Genomic DNA, 23,693 nt, shown 5'->3' on the forward strand with positions numbered 1-23,693 from the left:
GATCGACGGAGCCATCGGCAATAACTCCAGCCGCGACAAGTACTTCACCTAGTTCACTACCTTTGTACCGCTTGTAGATGGCACTCATCATCACACACTGTGTATGGAAGGGACCAAGAAAAGGTACAATGGCACTGAATTTGCTTGGGTTTTCGGCCTTGAGCAGGGTGATGAGGACATACACGGGATGATCTCCAACTAAGAAGGCAAAGGGCATGTGCTTAGTTGCGATGATGGTAACCAGCTTGTCCATGACGTCCTTCACAACTGACTTGTCGGGCGGTTGATTGTAAGATGTATGAAAATAAGCCTTGCTTTTGTCCTGCCACATATTCAATCCAGCGTGAAACCCGTTGTACGAAGGGATATTCTGTTCGGCTGCAACAGGGCGGTCACCATTCACATCAGCACGTGCAAGGGCATGAATAATGCTTCGCTGGCGCTGAGGCTCAGTACTCGATGAGACAGTAGTAGGCTTAGGACGGATCGGAGGCTCGCCACGCTTGACGGTCCTATATGGCATAACCGTTTGCATCTCAGAGGCCTTCTCAGTCAGCACGTCCGAGACAGTCTTGGCATGTTTGATCCGCGGTTGCTCATCCTGGGTGTTTGCCTCATGCTTATGTACAAGACGTTCTTCGCGTTGCAGAAACATCCAATTACAGCGGTGTGAAGTACCTCCTCCTGTCAATGTATCGTTCCGAAAATCGTCATTGTCGATGATACTGATGCTTGGTTGCCCTTCAGCGATCTCTGCAGGACAGACCGAGCACCGCTCAAGGTCATGCATTGTCCAAACATCACGTAGCAGAAGCACGTTCGGGTAACTGATCCCCATGCCCAGCTTGTAGTACGAATCAACAAGCTCCTTGCTACGAGTCAATCCGTGAAGGGTGATGGTGGCATTGATGGCGGTAGTGGTGGGTCGCTTTATAATGTACTGTGTGATGAGAGAGGTGAGAGAAAGTGTGCTTGGAGACAGATCTACCCCATGCTTCCCCTGCAAAGCTGATAGCAACTGCAAAACGAGAGGCGGGAGTTCCTCCTCCTCCTCTAGCTCCTCGACTCGTGGAGGCCATGGGACGAGTTTGATGGACTTGACATCATCTCTGAGCCGCGCAGCCACATTTTGCACCAGTTGCTCACTGCTGACACCAATAGAGGAGATCGCTGCTTCGACATATGAACCGCTCCCAGACGTGTCATAGACTAGGTCGCTCTGGTTTCTCTGAGGGCGAGAGTGGAAGCCGATCTTGTCCTTAAACTCCCGGGTCAGGATATCTTTGATGTAGGATGACTTGACTCCAGATGTTGGGAATCCATACTGAGAAACGATAGAGCTGTAATCTCTGAGGAGGCTCTGCAGTGACCTTAGTTCATGTTCATCAAAGATAACTGTTCTGATGTTATCAAAGAAAATTGTCTGAGCTTCACGGAGAGTGACATTGTGCATGTGGGGAAGTTTGTCATCTTCACTCATTCTCTGGTAGTTACGAACATATTTAAACCAGCATTTGTGATGATATCTGATCTCAAGTGGATTAGGCTGATCAGCTGCATAATTGATCAGACAGTTGATTCTGTCGCGCATTAGTTCATCTTCCAGAGCCACCGTATGGCTCTTGAACGCTGCCCATGCATGATCGTACGAAATCAGGACCAACTTTGATTCTGGATGTTTTGCCGACTCCGTCTTACAACACCACACACATTTATTTTTATCGTGTATCAGCCCTAGACTAGATCGCAGCCGCTTGAAAGATGGAGTTGCAGCTGTGGAACTAATGTCAGACGTAGACGAAGACTGAGCTTGGCATTCATCGACAACTCGTTTTTTCTGTCTGTTGTTGGCCTGTTCCAGTTTTGTGGCATTGCATAAGGTCAACCTACATGTATCATGGACACAGTGTCCGACGGGACCTGTATCCCAGTCGATGGATGTATGGACGTCTCCGAACTTGTCAAGACCGCTCCATAACTCTGTATTGTTCTTTAGAGTGTCCCATTTTTCAATTGAGGTAATGGCATCGGTGGCTTTGCTGCAAACCCTTCCACACTGCAGGATACACGGAATGTTGGACATTATCACAAGCTATGATCCATATCGTGCGGCATACTCATGAATCCCTATAAGAAACACAAGTAGGCCTACGTATTAGATATTGATATGGGGGCAGATAAGAAATTAAGAATAATTTCCATTTGTTAAATGTAGCTATTATTTAGTTAGTAAGCATTTGGACAGCCTGACAGGTCTGATTCAACTAATCAAGAGCTATGACTATCTTATTAGAACAGTTGAATCAGGTGTGTTAGTTCTGGGTTGGAACGAAAACATTCAACAGGACTGGAGTTGAGAACCACTGAGCTAGTTAGCTAACGTTAGCGCACATTATGACAGGGTTGAATTTGGCAAATTTTTGACTCGGATAGTCAATCTGCTTTCTGAGGTAAACTTAACGTGTAGCTCGCTACACCAAAACTAACATTGTTATTATTACTAATATTTCTATTTCATGACACAACAAAAATAGCCTTATGACAGTTTCTACTGAATGGTAATAACAAACGCTGGCTAGCTAACGTTGGCTTGGCTAACTAGCAAGATTACATGATCCATTCGCTAATGTTGACAATACAATCAAAATGGCATAGCCTACCTTTCAACTTGGCACGTTTCTCTTCTTCTTCTTTTCTTCTGTTTTTATACTGCGCCCCGATGGCTTTTGCCTCTTCACAGTTCTCTAACGTTAGTCTTTCTTTCCTCAACGCTCAATTTTAAAAACACTTGACAGATACCCATCAATGCACAGCGCTCTAGCATGTTCTGACTGTGAACACTTAAAGCTGAGGCTCTTAGACCGACCGACCATTTTAGATTTTTGGCTCATTTTCCCTTATGTTAGATTATTATTATTTTTTTTTAAATAATGGTTGCAGATATAGAGCCAAAACTGCGCCAAGCAAACTTTTTATTTTTTTATTTTTTATTTGTGGCGCCCCCCTCTGGGAGGCGCTCTAGGCAAACGCCTATATCGCCTGTAGGAAGCTCCGCCCCCATATATAGTACATATATATACTTCAGTTTATAACAGTGAGTGCTTGTTCTACTGCCGTGACCGGTACCTCGTGATCCTGCATGTTCCCGTTCAAAACGTGTATATTTTCTCGACCGGATGGTGGCCATCTTGGATTTGTGGGTCCGAACGATGTCATCGCACCAAACTGATGTCAGAAATTGAATCCTTGTGGCCGACTTACCCCAAAAAGTGCATTTACACATGACTCTAGGCGCTCTGGTTCAAAAGTTAATTTTTTAAGATGGCGCGAGCAGCCATCTTGGATTTGGCCCTCTAGCAAAAATTGCCGGGATTTTTGGGAGGGACCTTGGGTCTATATTTTTTATAAAAGGTCCAATGATGTCAAATCAAGTGTCAAAACATCTTAGCAGAAGAATGGTCACGGAATTGAGGTTCTAGACCCAACTAACATCATAGATTATATTGCCCTGTTTTTGTAATCAGGGGAGGATTCTGGATAAGCCTTTCATGACTCCTTCCTCTCCTGCACTGTAACTCTAAACCAGCCTTTTTGATATGAAGTGCCATTTTTAAAAAAAATTGTTATCAGCGTGCCAACGATCGAGAATTATCAACGGGGGGGGGGGGGGGGGGGGGGGGGGGTAGAGGAGCGAACTATCAACAGGAGGGCGGGGGGAGCCTCGCTGCGGGGAAGCAGTGTGTGGACCTGTCAGCGCAACTTACATGATGTCGAATTTAACAAACACATTTAAATAATTGGTTTAAACGGCATAATAATAAGGACGATCGTCCGTTCTGTGATTCTCCAGAACACACATGTTATGATATTAGGGTCATGCAGAGTGAGATGAGATCGCTGTCCCTTTAAGAGAGAGAGAAAGAGGGGTGTGGCTTGTGCATGTGTGTTTGTGGATGGTAGAGCGACATTAAGGGAACGTGTGTTTGTTTCTGGAAGTGAAACGAGGCAGCAGAAAAACAGAGGTCTGTGATGTATTTTGTGAAACAGAAGAACAGCTAAATAAATGCAACGGCCTCCTAAGAAGAGCTCGCCTCTCTCCAGTCATTTAAGCTAAAGTGGGTTATTGAACCTGAAGATTGTTGCTTCTTCCCTCCTCGACTACGGTCTGGGAGCCGACAGGAAAGTTCAACACACAGATGGCCAGTCCGCCCCTTTGTAGCATATTATTTCGATGAGAGATGAGCAGATCGCCACTGGGCTTTCAACTAAATACACAGCCACGCAAAAACTGCGGCATTTGTACAGCTCCTTATGGGTACTGCAATTAGTGAAGTGCTTTCCTCCGTGGTGAAACGATCAGCACTGCACCACGGAAGAAAGCGGCAGAAAGTCACCTGGAGATAAAGAGAACGGGGCTGCGTTGCGTGCATGGCAGGTAACGGAGAGACGCGCTCTGGCGGCGGTCTCGTTCAGGATCCGAAAATACAATTTAAATATTTTTGCACACTTATTCCACTTAATCCTAGTGTGCCACTGGTTACGGTGCCGCGTGCCAATGCTGGCACGCGTGCCAGGGGTTGCCGACCCCTGCTCTAAACTATGTTCCTTATGTTAGGTAACATCTGAATAGTAGCTAGTATATCAAGTCGGGGTAAAAGTTAATGTTTTCTCTAAGATATACATTGTATATGGGTGAAACAAGATGCAGAAAATGTGGCTATTGAGGGCTATCTACTGATCCAAAATGACTTATTTACTTATGTATTTATCAATACATCTAAGCCATTGGTTTTACGCCTATTTGTATTTAACTTTTAATCTAAATGTATATTGATTTTATAATTGGAATATAATTCAATAATGTTACTTCCTTTTTGACGAATCAAAGTTGTTCTGACTAATGTCTCTTAGTTTAAACTCCGCCCAGCTGCCTGGCTCTCTGTCTCAAAACCAGTCAACAGTGCACACACCGAGTCCAACCTGAACCTACAGCTCCGCACCGCTGAGGAACTGCTGCTACTGTAACGATGGGGGTGACAATTCAAGTTGAATACTGGTAATTACATATTGTATTATACTTGTTCTTATTTTGTGTAAGTTGTAAGTTTACCTTTGTCTGTCTGTGTCGAGGTCCGTGCTGTAAATCCAACATGAAAGACGGTTATGCTACAGATTAGCAGTTAGCATCATTAGCTCTGAGTTAGCTATACATAACATGTAGCCTACTCTGCTTTTAAAATAAATACGTGTTTCGTTTTCCTTGCAGTGGTAGATGAGGGTACGAACCCCGCTATCGAGAGCTCTCCCATGTTGTCAAGGAAGAGTTCAAAGATGCGGAGGTGTCGGGCAGAGTGGGAAGACAAGGCAAGTATTGTCCATTAGCCTACGTTATTGCAGCTGATATAACTGCTGTGTACAGCTTTAACGTGAATGAACGGGTTATTCAAGACAGAGATCATTCCAGAAACCATGAATCGTGATGCTATCTTCTTCTTTGTGTTATGTCATTACAGGTAGCTTTGAAGTTGTAATCAACGGGGAGCTGATCTTCTCCAAGCTTGAACAAGGAGGCTTTCCATACGAGGATGATGTGAGTAAACCCTTTAACTGAAAGGTTACTTTTTACATTTGAGTATTGCACTTTTAGTGAATATTTGAGGTAACTTCAGCATATTCCTTTAATGCCACTTTTTCTACTCCTATTTTATTTCATAGGGACATTTTGTACTTTTTCCTCCACTACAGTTATCTGACAGCGTTATCATGTCTATAACCTGTATAACGAGCTCACAAAGGGAACACATATTTGGCAGCTATTTGAATAAATTAAGTGCTGCTTTCCTCAGTTGCGTACAAACATTTTGAGGTGAGGACTATTAGTAGGATAATACAAAAATGTTTACGATATAACTTTAGGTTCTGGTTAATTGTGTTTACTGTTGCATTAATGCATGACCAGATAGCCATACTGGCTATCCAAGGACATGTTTGCCACCAAGTAGTTTAACTTTAAAGGTTGGGTAGGTAAGTTTCAGAAACCGGCTCGAGTGCACTAAAATGTGAAAGTACACAGCCAAAAAGAATCCGCCCCTTCCTTCAGACTTCCTTACAGAGCACCTCCTCCGCGGGAGAAGGCTGCAGTAACGTTACATATCAGGCAAAGCTAAACACATCTAGGTTAGCAATACTACACAGCCAAAGCAACTCCGATATTGACTCTGGTTTGACTTCTCCTAGTTTCCACTTTCTTTTTGTTCTTAATTTGCTCCGTTACATTTTTTCTTTTGCGACCAGTAGACGATGTTGAACCTAACTGTGCCATGGTGAAAGTGGCTGCCTGTTGCTGACGAGTCATTGAAGTACTGCTGCAATGCATGCCCAATGAAGGCACGAGATACATTTGTGCGTGCACGAAATGGAAGGCTGACAGACAGAGCGGCAATCCAATCGCTAAACGGATTGGTTGTAGTATTTACAGTATTATGGGTTCCACAGATGACATTTTTTTTAATGGATTTTTTGTCAAAGCACTTAAGATATTCATTGCTATCGGGATGTTAAGAGCATTCCATGGAATATAACAAAAAGTGTATCTCGAGCCGGTTTCTGAAACTTACCTACCCGACCTTTAATTCCCTATGGTAATTTTCCTGAATGAATTTTCAATGCAGGACATTAACTGTGACATTTGTATACTCATGTAAAGAACTTGAATAATTCCTTCCCTTCTGGGGGATCCCTTAAATACCCCTTTCGGATTTATGTCTTTCTTTTCTGTAACAGATCATGAATGCAGTCCAGCTGGCCCATGATGGTAAACCTGTGGAGAAGATCACCAAAAGTCGATCCCCGTGTGTCATCATGTAGACCTGCCTCAGGTTTGCTGCATCAAGACAGGCCAGTGCAACATCCAATACCACCTCAGGTTTACCCCCAACCCTAATATAAATGGGCGGGGATAAAAACGTGCTGTATACAAACCCAACAAAGATGTGCTCCGACCTCTAGCTGCTGTCTTAAATGCTGACCACCAAACGTCTAGCTCCCCCTCTTTGCTCTCATTGTGGTGCTTCAGGCTGCTAATGATTACTATGACCCAAAAAAGTGAAAGGTTAAAGTATGATGAATTCCTTCATAGAAGTTCCTTATAATAAGAGTTCAGACGGGGAGAAGATGTTTATGGGAAATGACTTCACTTTTCTTACTGCCTGGCATTCTCTCACTGCCTAATCGTTTTATGTTTTTTTGTTTACTGAACCCTCTTGTAATTACACATTTTCATTGAATGCAAGGAAAAAGTAGTTGCACTTAAAGGGAGACTGCCTCTTGGATTCTGCGTCTTCACCGCTCTATGCTAAACACATGTTAATATCTGCAATCTGTTCTAAGATTTCATTGTTCTTAACACTCATTACTGTAAAGGTTGTGAATAATGAAGCAATGTTATATAATTGTGGGTAACCAAATGCAAAATTAGGCCTACAATAGTTATGTCTTCATAATTATGAAACTGGAATCGTTTTAAACTTCTGCTTTTTTAACAATGAACTCCTCAGTTAAAACTGGGCGATCATCAGAAGTGCTTCTGAAGACCACCAACCACTGGTCTGTCAGCTCTCACTATTGTATGTCAGCTCTGTTTGTCTAAAGTCATTTAACATAGTTAAATCAGATGTCAAAACTGTAGTATTTAAATAAAGATAATGGTTCTTTAAGCACTGTTGTTGGTCACTTTCTTCATGATGTCACGGTGTCTTTTCCTATCGCTAACACACAGGTGCAAAAGAGTTATGCAAGAATCTTTGTAAGTGCTCCATCATAATCTAGACTGCTATCTATTCATGTACAGTTCTAAATGTCACTCACCTATTGTCTAAACAAATCCTGTCTGGGTGTGGTGGATGTCCTTCGGGTGACAACCATGGTTTGTTGACGGGTCTCAAGGTAATGTTGTCAAGCAACCACTAAAACAGGTTATTCCTTTGTTATGTTAGTTGCCTATACTGAACATAAACAGGGTTATTTGTATGCTCAAGTTCCTCTTAGCATCTGAGTCACATAACTCATTGACGTCACCATGAAACATTTCCTGAACTGAAATCTGATGTTCAATGTCCAATAATCAGAAGATACTCCCAACCCCTATTAAAATATATGCATTTTCGCTTTGTCTTTGTGAGAAAATGGGATATAAATCAATCTAAGAAGGATATATGTAAAAACCTTCAATGTCTAGAAAGTGATTGAGTTGGAAAAAAGTTGCACTATGTTAGTGCAACCAGAGTGGAGATGTTTGTCTCTGAGTTTAATCAAGAGAGAAACAATATAATTAAGAAAACAGCCTTTTAAGATATGTTTGATCCATACACTGCTGGTGAAAAGGGTAAACAAATGTGATGTTTTCATTCATTGTTTAATGCTTTTTCAGTATAACAAAAGAGAACCATGTGGATAAGTACTGCAGAAAAAAAGGTTCTCATACGTTCCTATTCTTGAATGTAGAAAGTGAAAAAGCATGAATATCATGCAGAACAGAAGCCTAATCATTTAGTCACCCAGGTTCTGCCAATTTGTTACACTGAGGGGCGCCAATGTCAACTAAAACTTCAAGCTTTAGTGTTTGGCCTCAGGCGGGACCTCCCTCAGGGAAAACACACTGTCACACCGAGGCCAAATACTGGGAATTCAAATGAATTCATCCAATAAGCCAGCAGCCGTCCGAAAAACTGCTACAACCAGAGGGTGTTCTCACCATATCTCAATATTTATACAGTACATAAGATTATTTTTATTTATTTTAAGTTCATTACCTTGTTAGCAACCAACTCAGATGTCATATTCATTTTACATGCTACAAACATTAATTACTAAAGTTGTTGTAATTTTCAATTTGTTTTACAAACAAAAGGTGAATAAAATCTGAATGTATTAAATGAATGTTGGGTATGATTATTTCTAGATGGGGTGACAATTAAACACAAAAATCTTCTGAAATACTATACCCTGTATATACTTCATATTTAATTATATTGTTTCCTAATGTATCTTAGTGCTCTGGCAACATAGCTTCTTGACCATTTAATGTAAACAAAGTCCCTTTTATTTGAACTTTAGAACATGAGAAGAACATCAGCATGAGTCTATGAAAAGTTAGCTTTAATTGTTTTATTACAGCTTGAATAATCAAAATGGTTGAATTCCTTTTTTTATTTCGATTTTTGTTTTCTTGTAAATGGGTGGGGGGTTTGATGTCCCACACTGACTAGGTGGGTCCTTGGGGCTGTCTCTGGCTCTCAGTGATAACTCACACCCTCTTGTTCTGATGCAGATAGAGCCTGTGCTGCAAAGTTAGTCCACAAATTCGAGCTTTGAAAATGAACAGCGCCTTTAAAAATATTGAAGTTAGACTTTGCTTTGAAGTTCTCTGACTTCTGAACAAAGTCTCATTTGAAGGTGGTGAATACTAATTCTAACATCAATTTGAAATATATTTAACCTTGTGGAAATTGTTGATCAATGTGAAAAATGGCATGTTAAATCTACTTTGTAAGACTGCAAAACTTTCCCAGAAAGAGTATATCAATTTGGGGTTGTCATTGTTCGACGATGGCATTTGGCTCCTCATCAGTGCATTATCACCACCTAAAAACCCAACACTAGCTGCCTTGTATTCCAGCCACCATCAGTAGGTTGTCCTTGTATTCCCTTTTTCTTAAAAAATGTGATTTGGAGTTCTTACAACTGTGTAAGAACTCCAAATCACATTTTTACCTCAAACTTTTACCTGCTTCTGCTATAGATTATTTATGTTATATACTGTTGGCTTAGATTGTTAAAAGGAACCCTATTGTATGTTTTTTTTTTTAATAAAATCTTAGAGGAAAATATCAACCCCTAAAGGATAATGTTTACATCATTTGCTCATTCTAATTTGAGTGCAATTGAAGTGATATTTTATATATATATAAAAAAGTATTTTTACTAACCCACAATAGATGCCATATAATTTAACTGTTTATTGTACTATTCAAAACACTATTGCATTACATTAGAGTTTAACAATTTATTGAATTTGCATTATATCCTTTTCCTAATCATAGGAGGCGCCATATTTTAATTAAAGGTGTACACATTTTATTCTGCAGACGGACATCTTGCTGTGGGACAAAGTAATCCGTTTGGCAACATTTTCAAACTTTCCTTGTATTTCCATTTGCCATTGTCTAATTGAATCAACACAATGTTCAGATTAAAGAGACATTTGATCTGGATTTAAAAAGTCTGCATGAAGACTGGGAGTGTCTGTGTTCTGTATGTTGAGACACATGGACCTAGCAGATAGCTTCCACACACTGGTGATAACGGGCCTGTCACAGTGTGTTTAGCTGGGGGCCTCACTGCGGGGCGTCTATGTATCACTATTGTGTCGAAGGTACAGACACTTTGATTCCCTCATCTGTTGAATCAAATACCCATTAGCCTCACCTGTCTTTTCTGTTTTGTGCTCACTCGGAAATGTTAGCATGCTAACAGACTCATATAAGCCTGTACAAATTAACACAATCTTTTCATTCGGCATTTTACGGTGATGCCCTAATGCCCTAAAGGAAACATCCCTAACAAACAACATTAACACACCAATTCCTTCCTGCATTCCTTATTAGTTTCAGGACTTGTGAAGTCAAGCGTTATCTTTTCTTTTGAATATTTCCTTTATATCACCTGTGACTCAGGCTCCCACTCTGGCAAAAGTGATTTAAAGCACACATTGGAATAGATTAACCTGTTGAGCCCTGAGCCTGTTTTTCAAGTCTCAGGCTCGAAAATGACATTCCCAGAACAAATGACTATAACTTCACTTCTAAAAGGGGTAAATGAATAATCTTTTTTCTCAAAGCAATGATAAACCTGTGAATTGGATGGAGTAAAGTCAGAATCAATATATATTTTTTTTATTTTAAAGTAAATTCAGATTGAACATAGTAAAAATTAAATTAAATGATAGTGTCCGTCCAAAAGAAAAACATTACTTACGTATAGTGGAAACCACCCTTGAATGATGGGATAGTAGACTAAAAGCTTTAGGAATCCAAACTATAACATATAAGTACTCTCTATCAAGATTGATGATAAACAAGTGACATTTGACCTTTTTAGAGAGATTTAGAAGAGAAAAAAAAAACACTTCTGGGGTCATTTGGGTGCATTTTCCATATCTCTGGAACCCCTCGTCGATTTTGATGATTGACACCTCTTTTGAACCGTTAGATCCAATATAATCGAGAGGGAAGTTCCTAAAATCCATCTAAACATTACCCATTGGTGAATGAGTGATGCACAGCCAGAATGCCCAAAACCGAAAGCTGGGTTGTAGCTCTAATATGAAATCTCAGTTTTTGCCAAAACTTGAATAATGGATTAACAGTAATCATTGTGACAAAGCCCCCGGGGGCGTGGGCTGCCGGGTTTAACAGGTTGTCAAAAAAAGCTGCAGTAACGCAAATGTAACGTTTCTCCACATTGTGACAATATTTTATAATTTTTTTCTTGAGAATTCACGTGGCTTGAACAAGATCTCCACACAATGGACTTGTTTATGTGAAATTCCCCGGTAAAGCCATGAAATACACATTGTACAAGCAGGCAGACCAGAATGGAGGCTTTTGTGCATTAGACAACATCAACATCACATTACAACAACTCAATCTTTTTTTTATTTACCTCTTTAAAAGAAAGTTCTTGTAGTAATACCACAATCAAAAAATACTGTATTTGCTCCTTGTCCGTTACTTTTGTTCCTATGAAGTGTACACTGCCGTTTGAGCAATATAAGGACTTATTATTATTACTTGTGATAAGTAAAAAGATTAAACTGCAGTTATGCCTTCGTAACGCTTCAGTTTAGCACAAAATGTGCTTGTTGAATTTGAAAATGGATTGAAAATATTCCCACACATGTGGATAAACTGTTGCATAATTAAGAAGCCTATTAGCTTAGTTTGCTTAGAAGCTGCTTAGCATACATTAAAGACTGATACATTTTGTATTTTATTATGTTTATGTGATCTGGAATTCAAATTATTCATATGAGATTACAATATTAACACATGTGACACAAAATGATGTTCCTTTTTTCGAAGTTGTCTCTAATGTATGCTATTATCTTTTAACCTCGAGTTTAAGGCACTGTATTCTGGTTTATTCTGCTCAATGTCATCAAATTGTATTCACAGAGGTTACATGAAAAGATTGACAATGTATTCTATCCAAAATGCTTTACTATTTTTATTTTTTCAATGGTCCAAATCCCTTCGTCAATAGGACAAGGATGATAGCAAGGTGCTGTCAACCTCAACTCTACTGTACAAGCCCCATGGGGTAAATGTGTTTCTTCAATCTGTTAGTATATTTTACATTACACACACAGGCCGAAATACACACATAAACACGTGCAAAGACAGGGCCTACACATGCGTTAACAGAGCAAATGTCTGCCAGTTTTCAGTGCCAGGGAGCAGTTAGGGGTTCAGGGGTTTACACATGTATCTTGAATTGCATTGAGTTGAAGTTGAATACATAATTATTCCATTCTTGCTGATCCCTTTCAGAAACTGAAGGCAACAATCTGTCATCAGACCTGCTTACACCACCAGCCTCCACTTTCATTCAGCTGCAGAAGATGTCCCCCCTGTTGCTGCCATGCAATGTACAGTACTCAAGACGAACCAAGTGAGGGCTATCATGAACAGAGTTGGTTTTAATGTGTTTATCTCATCATGAGCAGAGGAAATACCATCCCTTATCATGAAGGAATCCCCAGTGCGTAAACAAGATGACGTATAAAGATGCTGTCCTCCTGATACTGTATGTTGCCCCTTTTTTACCCTCTTTGCTCCCGTGTCCCCCCCAGGTGAGGCCTGATGGTCCAAACATGTTCCTCTCAACGCCTCTGCCCAGACTTGGACCTGTTGCATGCTGGGAGGGCGGAGCACGCAAACTAGGGTTGGGATATCCCTGCCTCAAGGTGTCCCTGACCGATAGGAGGTTTGTCCATCCCACGGGCCTTATCTCCCCTAGCCCCACCGCCAGGTTGCTCAGCAACGAGATGGGTTGAGGGGTACGGGGTCTTTGGGTCGACGTAGTTTCGTATGGGTGTTCCCGCTCCTCTCGTTCTTTCTCTGTACTTTTCGTTTGTCCTGGCTCACTTTATCACCAGGCTCGTCTAGGCTGACAGAAGGACACCGTCGACCAGGTGGGATTACCTGCACGCACCTGCAGGTAAGGGTGTGGCCCCCTCTGGGCAAGGGTCAGACACATTGATGGCATTACTAGAATGAAAAGATAGACATTTTTATATTTTCTGATGGGAAAGTAGCATATTCTAACCCTTAACGGGTGTTTCCTTGCTCTGGAGATAAGGAAGGGAGTTCATATGAAATTATTCTTAACAATTATCTTTCTAAGAAAAGTGTATTATACTTCACAAACAAGATGCTTGTGGTACACATTTTTTACTTGTTTGAGGTCAGGGTTTAGTTGGATTCTCCTCTTTGGATTTTCCAAATGTATTGCATTTAATTATTACACCCAATCCTTTTGGCTTTAATGCTCAATTAAATGTATTCTTAGTGTCACGGCCTAATAATTGTACCCACTAAATGGTATTGTCTTAAGAACTTGTTGTTTTAATTTTTATTTCAAAAATGTAGATATGTAAAGTGATGAGAAGTCACTTGACCTCTGTTGAGCTACCTGCTAAAAAAATATGTTATCTGTATTTTAACAAAATTCAGAATTTGTACTTATTCTCCAAAAGTAAAGTTTAGTATTAATAGCTGTTACACTAGCTATATTTGAGTTGTTTCACCCCTAATGTTACTGAAGGAGAACAGAGGTGTCTGGTGGTAGGGTGTAACCCAAAGATAAGGCTCTGTGCGTCTTCTATTTAAACTATAACTAAGTTCACTTTCTCAACGGCTGGTTGACTATCTGTTCTGAGCCGTGACTTTGAAGGCAGCTGTGTGCTGGTAGATGGCGGTATTCTCATCAAAGCCGCCTTAAAATGTCTCAAAGCAGGCTCGGTAGTAGCTGAGAAACATGTTCCTTAAACCCTGCCAAGTTAATGAGAGGACATTGGTACTTGTACAATGAGTACTCGAAGGATATGAAGAATATGTATCTAAAACTCTGTTGTTTGGACGCTTTAAATGCACCTTTGCATTAAAAGTTCATCAAAACTCAACAATAATTGTGTTAAGGTTTGATGTCATTGGTTCCCATGAAGTCTATGGGTATTTGTAATTGTGATTATAACTTTTTTTTATGTTCATTCATTCTTTTTTTTATGTCTTAGGGAATGCATGAAAGTACCTGAGGCTTCAATATCTGAAAAACAGCAATGGAAAAACATTTTAGTTTGGAGGTACATTTGTTAAATTCAACACTTACATTTACTGGTTCATACTACTATAGTTTCTACAGAAGAAAGGGATCTTGGACATTGTTCATGATGTGTTCCTTAAATCTAACATCGTATTGTTCATTTTATACGTACATTCCATTCACCACTCAAGTTTCTTCTATTCATTCTTCCTAAACTATCCTCTTGTATAGGGCTGTGACACGTCCTCTGAAGACATCGAGTCAGCGTTCCGCTCCCCACCAAGGCTGTAAGTCCATCTCTCAGTAGGGCCTTTTTGTAAATGTCGTATCCACTTTTTTGTAATTGCCCAGTATTAGTCTGGTACCAATACCGGTACATCAAGTTTTCAATTTTTTTACATTTCATAGCCAAAATTATGAATCGAAAAATAATCTGCAGAATTATCGACATTTAGAAAAAGTTGTTGATTGCGTTCCTGATATTTTCAAGTGAAAATGTTCTGATAAACAATAACTTTGTGAAGTAGCGTCAAATGTTTCACTCAGGAGATGGTGGAGACCAAACCAAAGCTAAAAGAGAATACATATTGGATTTATATTCATTAGGTGTCCTAAAATGTAATGTAAAGCGGTTATTTCTGCTGAGTGTGTTAATAGCTAACACCATCACTGTAACAAGCATTTTCGGTTGATAATGTTCAATGACACAAACATTTAACACAGGTTTAAGGTAAAGGTCATGCTGAACATGCTGATTTCCTTTTCTCATGCTTAAAGCTTGCAATTCATTTAAAAAACATTGAGTATTTTCAAAAAGATCAAGGTAAATGTACCTTCAATAGAGATCATGGACTGGCTGATGTTGCTCTTCTGTTTGTTTATTTTCAGAGAAAAGTAATATTCACAAACCAATTTAAATGTTGGACCTTAAAGTGTATAATGACTTTCTCTGGATTCTAAGGGCCATAGCTGAGGTAGGCTCAGACAATCAATTTGTAAGTGTAATGTAAAAGTAGATATTGAACAACATTGCCCTCTAGTGGTGAAGGACTGAACAACACTAAAGGCAGTTATTCAATAAATCGGGAAGTTGATCAGCCCAAACTGAGAACCTTGAATTGTTTTTGAGTAATTGTTATTAATACATGCTTCAAATGAAATTCGACTTACATTCACTTTTGTAAAGGTGCATATTCCACTAAAATGTCTCCGAAGTGTCCTCTGTCGATCGATTCTGAGTTAAAACACTTTACAGGTGAGACTTCATGAGGTGTTGTTGAAGCACTCATTCTCATCCTTTGTCTAAATTGGTGTGACTGATTCTCAACACAGGAGCGGCATCTATGACACTCAGGCCAGCAGGCAGGAAGATGCAGAGGAGAATGAGCCCAATGTTGGAGCCATTGTCCTCCCCATAGGCTCAGAGGGTAGGTTCCCTTCACAGCCCGTGTAGCTATTAGCCACTTTTTAAATAACTTTCCTGCAGTGGTGGACTAAAATCTAAAACAAAAAATGAAAGTACATTTACTCAAATATGGTACCTAAGTACAAATTCCAGGTTCTTGAACTTATCTTGAATTGACCAAATTTGGTTAACTAAATCCATATATTAGTTAAACAGTAAAGGAACCATTTTGCTGCATAATGAATACTTTTTATTTCCATACTACGTTTATTATATTTAGATATTACTTTATCGAGTAAATATTTGACCGGAGGAATTTTACTTGTAAAGTATTTGCTATTTTGGATGAGACCTTTTTTTCATCAAGCTATTTTCTGTGTCTTTATTTCAGCTTATCTGAACCTGAATACAAATGCCACCACAAGAGGGGATGCTCAAGTAAGTCTACACTCTTCATACTTACATATGTGAAATTTGATTCACACAAAACAACACTATCCACTAATGTGTTTTTTATTGAACCACATTGCATTACCATAGGCATATGTGGAGCTGAATGAGCTCCAGGGCAACACCTGGCAGGAGACTGGACGCTGGGTGGGCTACGAAGAGAACTTAAACCCCGCCACTGGAAAATGGAGTTCTTCTCATGTCTCCCATCTCTCCTTCAAGAGCTTGATCCAGCTCAGAAAGACCATGAGCACAGGTGACTTTGGAACCTGAGATGTAATGAAATTCTGTGTATATGATAAGTCCCGTTTTTATAGTTTGATGCTTATGACCAGTTAAATCCACTCAAATGTACCTAGGTGCTGTCATCCTCGACCTGAACGCCAGCAGTCTGTCTTCTGTGGCTGAGAAGGTGGTGGATGAGCTGCTGAACAAGAATGAGATTCGTGCCAGTGATCGCGACGGCCTGCTGAGAGCTCTCCTCATGAGACGCAGGTAACACATGGATCAACTAATACTCTGTTTCTTTCTTCGAAATGTCAGACTTCATGTCTGCATCATGCACTTCGTTCTCATTGTATCTGTCCTTTCAGTCAGTCTGCAGGACCTGTGGTTACTCCATCTGGAGACATTGAGATGCAGTCTTTTTCAGTAACAAAGAAGGTATAGATTTGGTTATTTATACAATTTGATCCACCTTCATTATTTGTACGGAAGCCCTCAGAAACAAGTGAGAAAATCATTTATGGTCAATTTTCTGAATCCAATCCTAATAGCCTGTGTGAAAAAATTGTTTTACCATAATTATATTTCTAAGTTTCTTTAAATAATGATCTGTGAATTATATAAATAGTTCTTCCATGTAAAACTAAAGTTTTGCCAGGGACATCTTTCTAAGTTCTAAGAAAGAAAGAAAAAAACAATTTTGATCAGAATTATAATTGCTTCTCACTTGCCTCTCACTGCTTCCTTACATTTAGCTGGACATCTACGTATATAATGTGATTGAACTAACAATGCATAATCTTTCCAGAGAGACACTTCTGACAACATGGAGGCCTCAATTGTCCTCTCAGGTATGTTGATGAAATTCAGAGGCAGCCATCTGTCTTCATGTGTGATTCTGGAGCAGATATGGCTAAAAGAGGTTGTTTTTGATAGGTATCGTGGACATCCTGCAGAAACCAGTAGTGGGTTTTGTGAGGCTCAGGGATTCTGTGGTCATGGACTCCTCCCTGGAGTCTCCTGTCCCGGTTCGCTTCGTCTTTGTGCTGGTGGGCCCCAGCGATTGTGGAATAAACTACAGCGAAAGTGGCCGCTCCATGGGGGCTCTGATGGCCGACTGGGTGAGAGAAAGGAGAAAATACTGAAGGAGAACAATTCTAGCTCGGCAGAATGGAGCTTTAGCTAAGCCTACTTTGTTTGGTGCAGGTGAATAAAGGCTTTCTGCTCTCACAGGTGTTCTGTCTGGAGGCCTTCTTGGCTGAGACTGACAAAGATCTGACCGACGCCATTGCTGACTTCATGGACTGCAGCATTGTGATTCCTCCCACTGAGATCCAAGATAAGGATATGCTGGTGCCAATCATCGATTACCAGAAGAAGATGCTGTATGACAGACTGCGTCCCACCGACACTCGTCTTGCCTTTGGTGAAAGAGTCACAGGTTAGCATATTTTCAACAACGTCAAACTATTCTTTTTACACTTTTGTATGCATTATCAGTTCCTCGCTACTAATGTAGTCATTCCTTTGACCAAAATATATTTTTTGTTTACATATTGTCTCAACCCTTTGTTCATTAAACATTAGGCATTAAAAAGAATGAAGGTGCTGTTTTTTTTCAAGGAATGCTTGAAAAAGTACATTACAAACATACGTATTTCAAATGTTTGTGTCAACTTTAGGTAATTACACAATAAACAATTACAAAACCGACAGATAAAGCCTCTAGGGAAATTATAGTAACGTTTATATTGGCGCTTGTGATTTTCCCAGGACACCACAGATACTGTATTATTGCAAATGCAAGAGCTTAAATCGGTGGGCCATACACTCAATCATTATTTGGTGATAGAAAGTAACCTAACAGGTATTCATTAAAAAAAATATATATATATATATTGGATTGATAAGCTAATGTCAGTTTGATTTGTTTGTCCAGTTGAGAAAGCTCCAGAGGAGCCCCGGGAGGACCCTCTGGCCCGTACAGGCTATCCTTTCGGAGGGATGGTGAACGACCTGAAGCGGCGTTACCGCCACTACATCAGTGACTACACAGACGCTCTGAACCCTCAGGTCCTCGCCGCCGTCATCTTCATCTACTTCGCTGCCCTGTCCCCTGCCATCACTTTCGGAGGGCTTCTGGGTAAAAGAGAGATCCATATAGAAATGTTTCTAAGATTCAATTCATTTGCAGGACTCTATTGGCCTTTTCAAGTTTGGTTAATATATCTCTCTGTTGTCTAACTCTAGCTGACAAAACTGAACAATTGATGGGCGTGTCAGAGCTAATGGTCTCCACCAGCATCCAGGGTATCATCTTCTGTATCATCGCCGCCCAGCCTGTCCTCGTCATCGGCTTCTCGGGACCACTGCTGGTGTTCGAGGAAGCTTTTTACGCTGTATGTATGAGATGTAAATGGAAGAGTATTAGGGCCAGTCATAGGGGTGAAATAAATGAAGGGAGGAAAGAATCACTTTTATTTAACGTTTCAAGAATAAAGCTAATAAAGGCAATACATTCAAATGAAAGGAAATTGTTAATGACATTTTGACTTTCTTTACATAAATATGTATACATATATTCCTCCACTTTTTTACTGTTCCGTAGTTGTCAGATGTCAAAACTCATAAAATAAATATTTGACTAGCTTTTTTTCATTCTTTGCAATATATTTTCTTTTCTGTATTCTATACTAGTTCTGCAAGTCCCAGGGCATTGAGTACATTGTGGGCCGTATCTGGGTAGGCATGTGGCTCATACTGATCGTGATCATCATCGTGGCTGTGGAAGGCAGCTTCCTGGTCAAATTCATCTCCCGCTTCACTCAGGAAATCTTCTCCATCCTCATCTCTCTCATCTTCATCTACGAGACTTTCAATAAGCTCATCAAGGTTTCCCCACCACATCATCTTCAGACACCATTTCCTTGTCATAGCCTCATGTGTTGTCTCCTATTTTGCCTCCTCTGACTTCTTATCTCCTGTTGTTTAGATCTTCAAAGCCCACCCTCTGGTTCTGAACTATGATCATCTGAACGATACATTGGATAACCCTTTCCACATAGTCGTGACGGAGCGCAGCGTGATCGATCACCATGGCAACCTAACCATTCATGAGAAGGAGATTGAAAGGGCCTACCCCAACACTGCCCTGCTTTCTATGTGCCTTATGTTAGGTTGCTTCTTCATTGCGTACTTCCTCCGCCATTTCAAGAATGGTCATTACTTCCCCGGCCCAGTAAGATCAACTTTGTATGACCAGAAATGTTGTAGTTTTGAAAAGATTCAGTAGGTTTTGTGATTTCCCTGACCATGATGTAAACTGTTGTCTTATTAGCTCCGTCGTTTGATTGGAGATTTCGGTGTCCCCATTGCTATTTTCTTCATGATTGCTATCGATATCAGCATTGCGGATGCTTACACTCAGGTAAGTGTTATGTTGTGGCACGTCATCTAAAACAAGGTCTAACAATTCTAAAAATTTAAAAATTAAAACTAATGTTATGCACCACATCATGTGCAATAATGGATTGTTCAGATCTTTTGAAGTTGGTTTGTACTAGGTATACTTATCCAAAGTCAGTGTGTTATCTACAGTAGAATGCAGTCTGCACACCCCCAGTTTGAAGAAACACATAAGTACAGGCACAAAACAAAGCAATGTACTGCTGTTGACGGACGAAGGGAGCACTTCAACTTTTTAATAAAAGAAAACATCAATTTAAGTGTATAATATATTTACAATATTTTCACTGCTTGACCTCGCCGTCAGACAGCCTTTTCCAAATTGAAACTAAAGCTGTTATATTCATCTTTAAGCAGTCCGTCTAAGACTTTTTGTAAAATACAGTTCCTAACCATGAAAAGAAGTGAATGTTCCTGTTTACAAATCTCTTTATGTTTTGGCCTTCCTAAAAATACGACTAAGCTTATAGCTAACACACTAATTGTATTCATGCTGAAGGAATACGTCGGTTTTCTGTCTTTCCATGATTTTTTTTGAAATATCATAAAAACTACCAGCACATACTAAAGGTTCCACTTTATTCTCAAAACTTAAATACATATTTCTCTCTTTCTCTGCTCCTTTATGCTCTTCTTATGCCTGGGCCTAACACTCTTCCGTAGATAAATGAGAGTAATGAAAACCTTCCTGTCCCCTTGTAGAAACTGGTTGTGCCAAAAGGCATTGAGGTGACCAACCCCAAAGTCAGAGGCTGGTTTATCAACCCCTTGGGAGAAAAGAAGCCCTTCCCCATCTGGATGATGGGTGCCTGCTGTGTACCAGCAGTGCTCGTCTTCATCCTCATCTTCCTGGAGTCCCAGATTACAACGTGAGTGACTACATAAAATAACGGCATTATAGTCTCCAATATTACTTTGTGTTTAACGTTGTTGTTGTTGTCTGATTGCCAGGCTGATTGTGAGCAAACCTGAAAGGAAGATGGTGAAAGGATCTGGTTTTCATTTTGATCTGCTCCTCCTGGTCACCATGGGGGGCATCGCCTCTATTTTCGGGGTGCCCTGGCTGAGCGCTGCTACTGTGCGATCAGTCACCCACGCCAACGCTCTCACTGTCATGAGCAAGGGTCCCAAACCAGAGATCGAGAAGGTGATTGAGCAGAGGATCAGTGGAATCCTTGTGGCCATTATGGTTGGTAGGTGCTGCCATCTACAGAGCTGATGCACAAACAGCAGGCTCTGAACACATTTCCATTTTGAATACATTTTTCATAAATGCACTTTTTATCCCGTTTTAAGATACAGATAATCTTGGCAATGTCGTAAATGGCAACTTGGATATCAAGAGACCCTTATTGACAAAAGGTATTGTGCTTTTAATAATTATTCACTTTCTGTGATTTCAAGGTGCTTCTATTTTCATGGAACCTATTCTGAAGATGATTCCCATGACCGCCTTGTTCGGAATCTTCCTCTACATGGGTATCACCTCTCTGAGTGGAATCCAGATGTGGGACAGGATGCTTCTGCTGATCACTCCAAAGAAATACCATCCCGCTGAAGCCTACGCCACCAGGGTACGCAGCATCCTCAAATACACTTCAGGACCTTGTTTAATAATACAATCATGTGGAAGGCCCTTTTGTCTGACAAACACAGTATCATGTCCAAATATATTCACTGCCTCATAGTGTTTACACACAACACTTTATGGCTGTAAAAGTGTAAATGCTTAATTTCATATTTAAAGTAGTGATTCAGCTTTTTGTATTACATTGTTGTTGCCAGTATGCGTGATACTTTATTTATTAATACTGCTCTATGCCATCTCACTGGCCAAATATCTCTATGTGGTGGTTTTGTGTTGTTTTGTGTATGTGTCTTTATGTTGTCAATTGATGTCATTGTTTGTTCTTAGTCTTTTTCTGGTGGTTGTGTGTCCAAGTGTAGACCATTTGCTAAGGTCATTTTGTGTCTAACAGTCACCTTAAAACAAGGCTCTGGCCTAGGAGCCCACTGACCCCACAACACGTTCAGTTTTTTCCACCTGTATTTCAATCTTATTTAACCTATATTCTTTCAGTAAATCATCCTAACCCTAAAATAACATTTCTTTTTTTACTATTTAACATTACTCTTTGGCAGTGCGTTCCACTGCTAACACGTTTCTCTGTTGTCACTTATTCAGGTGAAAACAATGAAGATGCATCTCTTCACTGCCATCCAGCTCGTGTGCCTGGGTTTGCTGTGGGTGGTGAAGATGAGTGCCTTTTCTCTGGCGCTGCCTTTTGTTCTCATCCTCACCATCCCTCTGCGCATGTTCATGACCGGCCCAATCTTCACTCCCCTGGAGATGAAATGTGTAAGTACATCTCTGCATCAATGACGACACTCTCAGGCACACATTATAGCGTTGTTTCATACTGTTTCCCTGTTGTAACTGGATGTGTTTGCTTTGCAGCTGGACGCAGATGATGCCAAAGTGACGTTTGAGGAGGAACCTGGGGTAGATGTGTACCATGAGTGCCCACTGCCATAAACAGTATCATTAATGTTTCACAAACTTTTAAATGAAATCAATTGTCAACTACAGGTCATTTTGTGAACATTAAACATAGGGTGTCTTTAAAAATATGTAATTGTAAACATATACAGTTTAAAACTTCTGTTATTATTATTTATCTTTAAAGAAATGTACCTCTTATTTATAGAATTCATACACTTATACACTTAACTTATATATTGAGTTTTGTTTGAGTTGACTTATTTACATGCAAGATTTGTTTTCCTTGAGACGTGAGGTAAAACTATTTTGAATATTCTTTCTTTCTTTAAATGTATTACAACAGTATAGCTTTAAAGTGACTCCCAGTGCTGTTGCATATAGATCTGCCCATATTATGATAAAATGATTCCACCTCACTTTATGTTTGCTATTTAATTTTTAACATTTTTCCCTTTACATGTGTTCAAATAATACATTTGCAGGGCATTTTCACACCAGCCTTTTCCCCATACAATAACCTTTATTAATTCTAAATTATATGTTTTGAGTTGTGTTATGAGTTTTCACTATTTGATGTGTGTATAGAAAGATGTGTAATGCACTTATATCAGATTTTAAGTATGTGATTGCTTAGATAGTGGATGAGATAAATTGTGTGCGCCAATTGTTATACTGGTGATATAATCAGGGAGAAATGTATTTGTAAATGTACCTTATAATGCCCGTTCATGTGTGCCTGAAACACTGTACATGCTTGATTGGATTGTATGAATTGTCATTACAAATAAAAACATAATTTAAAGTCCTTGTTTTCACGAATGCATTAGAAATGCTATAGTACAAATCACTCGCAGCTCACTTTTGAACAGGAGAGGAGTGTTCACTTGAACCAAGAGGATTGCCACTCAGCTACATGCTGCCTTCAAGGATATCAAGTAAACTCCAACCTCTATACTTCTACTTTGAAAACACCATAGATGTCGTAAATACATTTTTTCTTAAATAACAAAAATATACAAGAAAACAAAAAGAAAGCAGCATTCCAATTAAAGCGTGATATGGCTGTCAACAAGTGCTCAGATTTGTATTCTTTCGATTCTTTTATTTTAGTTATGTGATTAGGCAAAGATTAAGCATTAATAAACAGACTGGGAAGGTTTAACATATAGATCTTTTATTGATACCAATAACTTCAACAGGTCATATGCTTTTAGTGAAATTAAATAAGAAATGATTGAATACAAAATCATTAAAATAACTACA

General features: G+C 39.8%; 2 protein-coding genes across 4 annotated transcripts; both read left to right on the forward strand.

The window, feature by feature from the left end:
• Positions 1-4,428: 4,428 nt before the first annotated feature.
• LOC307016146 (migration and invasion enhancer 1-like) lies at positions 4,429-7,715 on the forward strand (the record flags this gene model as incomplete). Its single annotated transcript, XM_079645179.1, has 4 exons — positions 4,429-4,435; positions 5,278-5,368; positions 5,518-5,590; positions 6,784-7,715. 4 exons carry the CDS (start codon positions 4,429-4,431, stop codon positions 6,865-6,867), a joined length of 255 nt encoding a protein of 84 aa, XP_079501305.1. The 3' UTR covers positions 6,868-7,715.
• A 5,398-nt stretch (positions 7,716-13,113) lies between these two features.
• slc4a1a (solute carrier family 4 member 1a (Diego blood group)) lies at positions 13,114-23,235 on the forward strand. Of its 3 annotated transcripts, none has more exons than XM_079643585.1 (21): positions 13,114-13,278; positions 14,354-14,422; positions 14,614-14,669; positions 15,715-15,809; positions 16,179-16,225; positions 16,328-16,493; positions 16,597-16,732; positions 16,831-16,900; positions 17,271-17,313; positions 17,399-17,583; positions 17,696-17,903; positions 18,402-18,605; positions 18,713-18,861; positions 19,160-19,354; positions 19,455-19,700; positions 19,800-19,889; positions 20,630-20,796; positions 20,879-21,120; positions 21,332-21,501; positions 22,113-22,286; positions 22,386-23,235. In XM_079643585.1, exons 2-21 carry the CDS (start codon positions 14,399-14,401, stop codon positions 22,461-22,463), a joined length of 2,745 nt encoding a protein of 914 aa, XP_079499711.1. In that variant the 5' UTR covers positions 13,114-13,278; positions 14,354-14,398; the 3' UTR covers positions 22,464-23,235. The 3 variants fall into 3 exon arrangements, with proteins under 3 accessions (XP_079499711.1, XP_079499713.1, XP_079499712.1); XM_079643587.1 differs by having other exon boundaries at positions 13,184-13,252; XM_079643586.1 differs by lacking the exon at positions 13,114-13,278 and adding an exon at positions 13,997-14,136.
• Positions 23,236-23,693: the final 458 nt, after the last annotated feature.

This window comes from Notothenia rossii (assembly GCF_949606895.1).
Source record: "Notothenia rossii genome assembly, chromosome: 8".
NCBI lineage: Eukaryota > Metazoa > Chordata > Actinopteri > Perciformes > Nototheniidae > Notothenia > Notothenia rossii.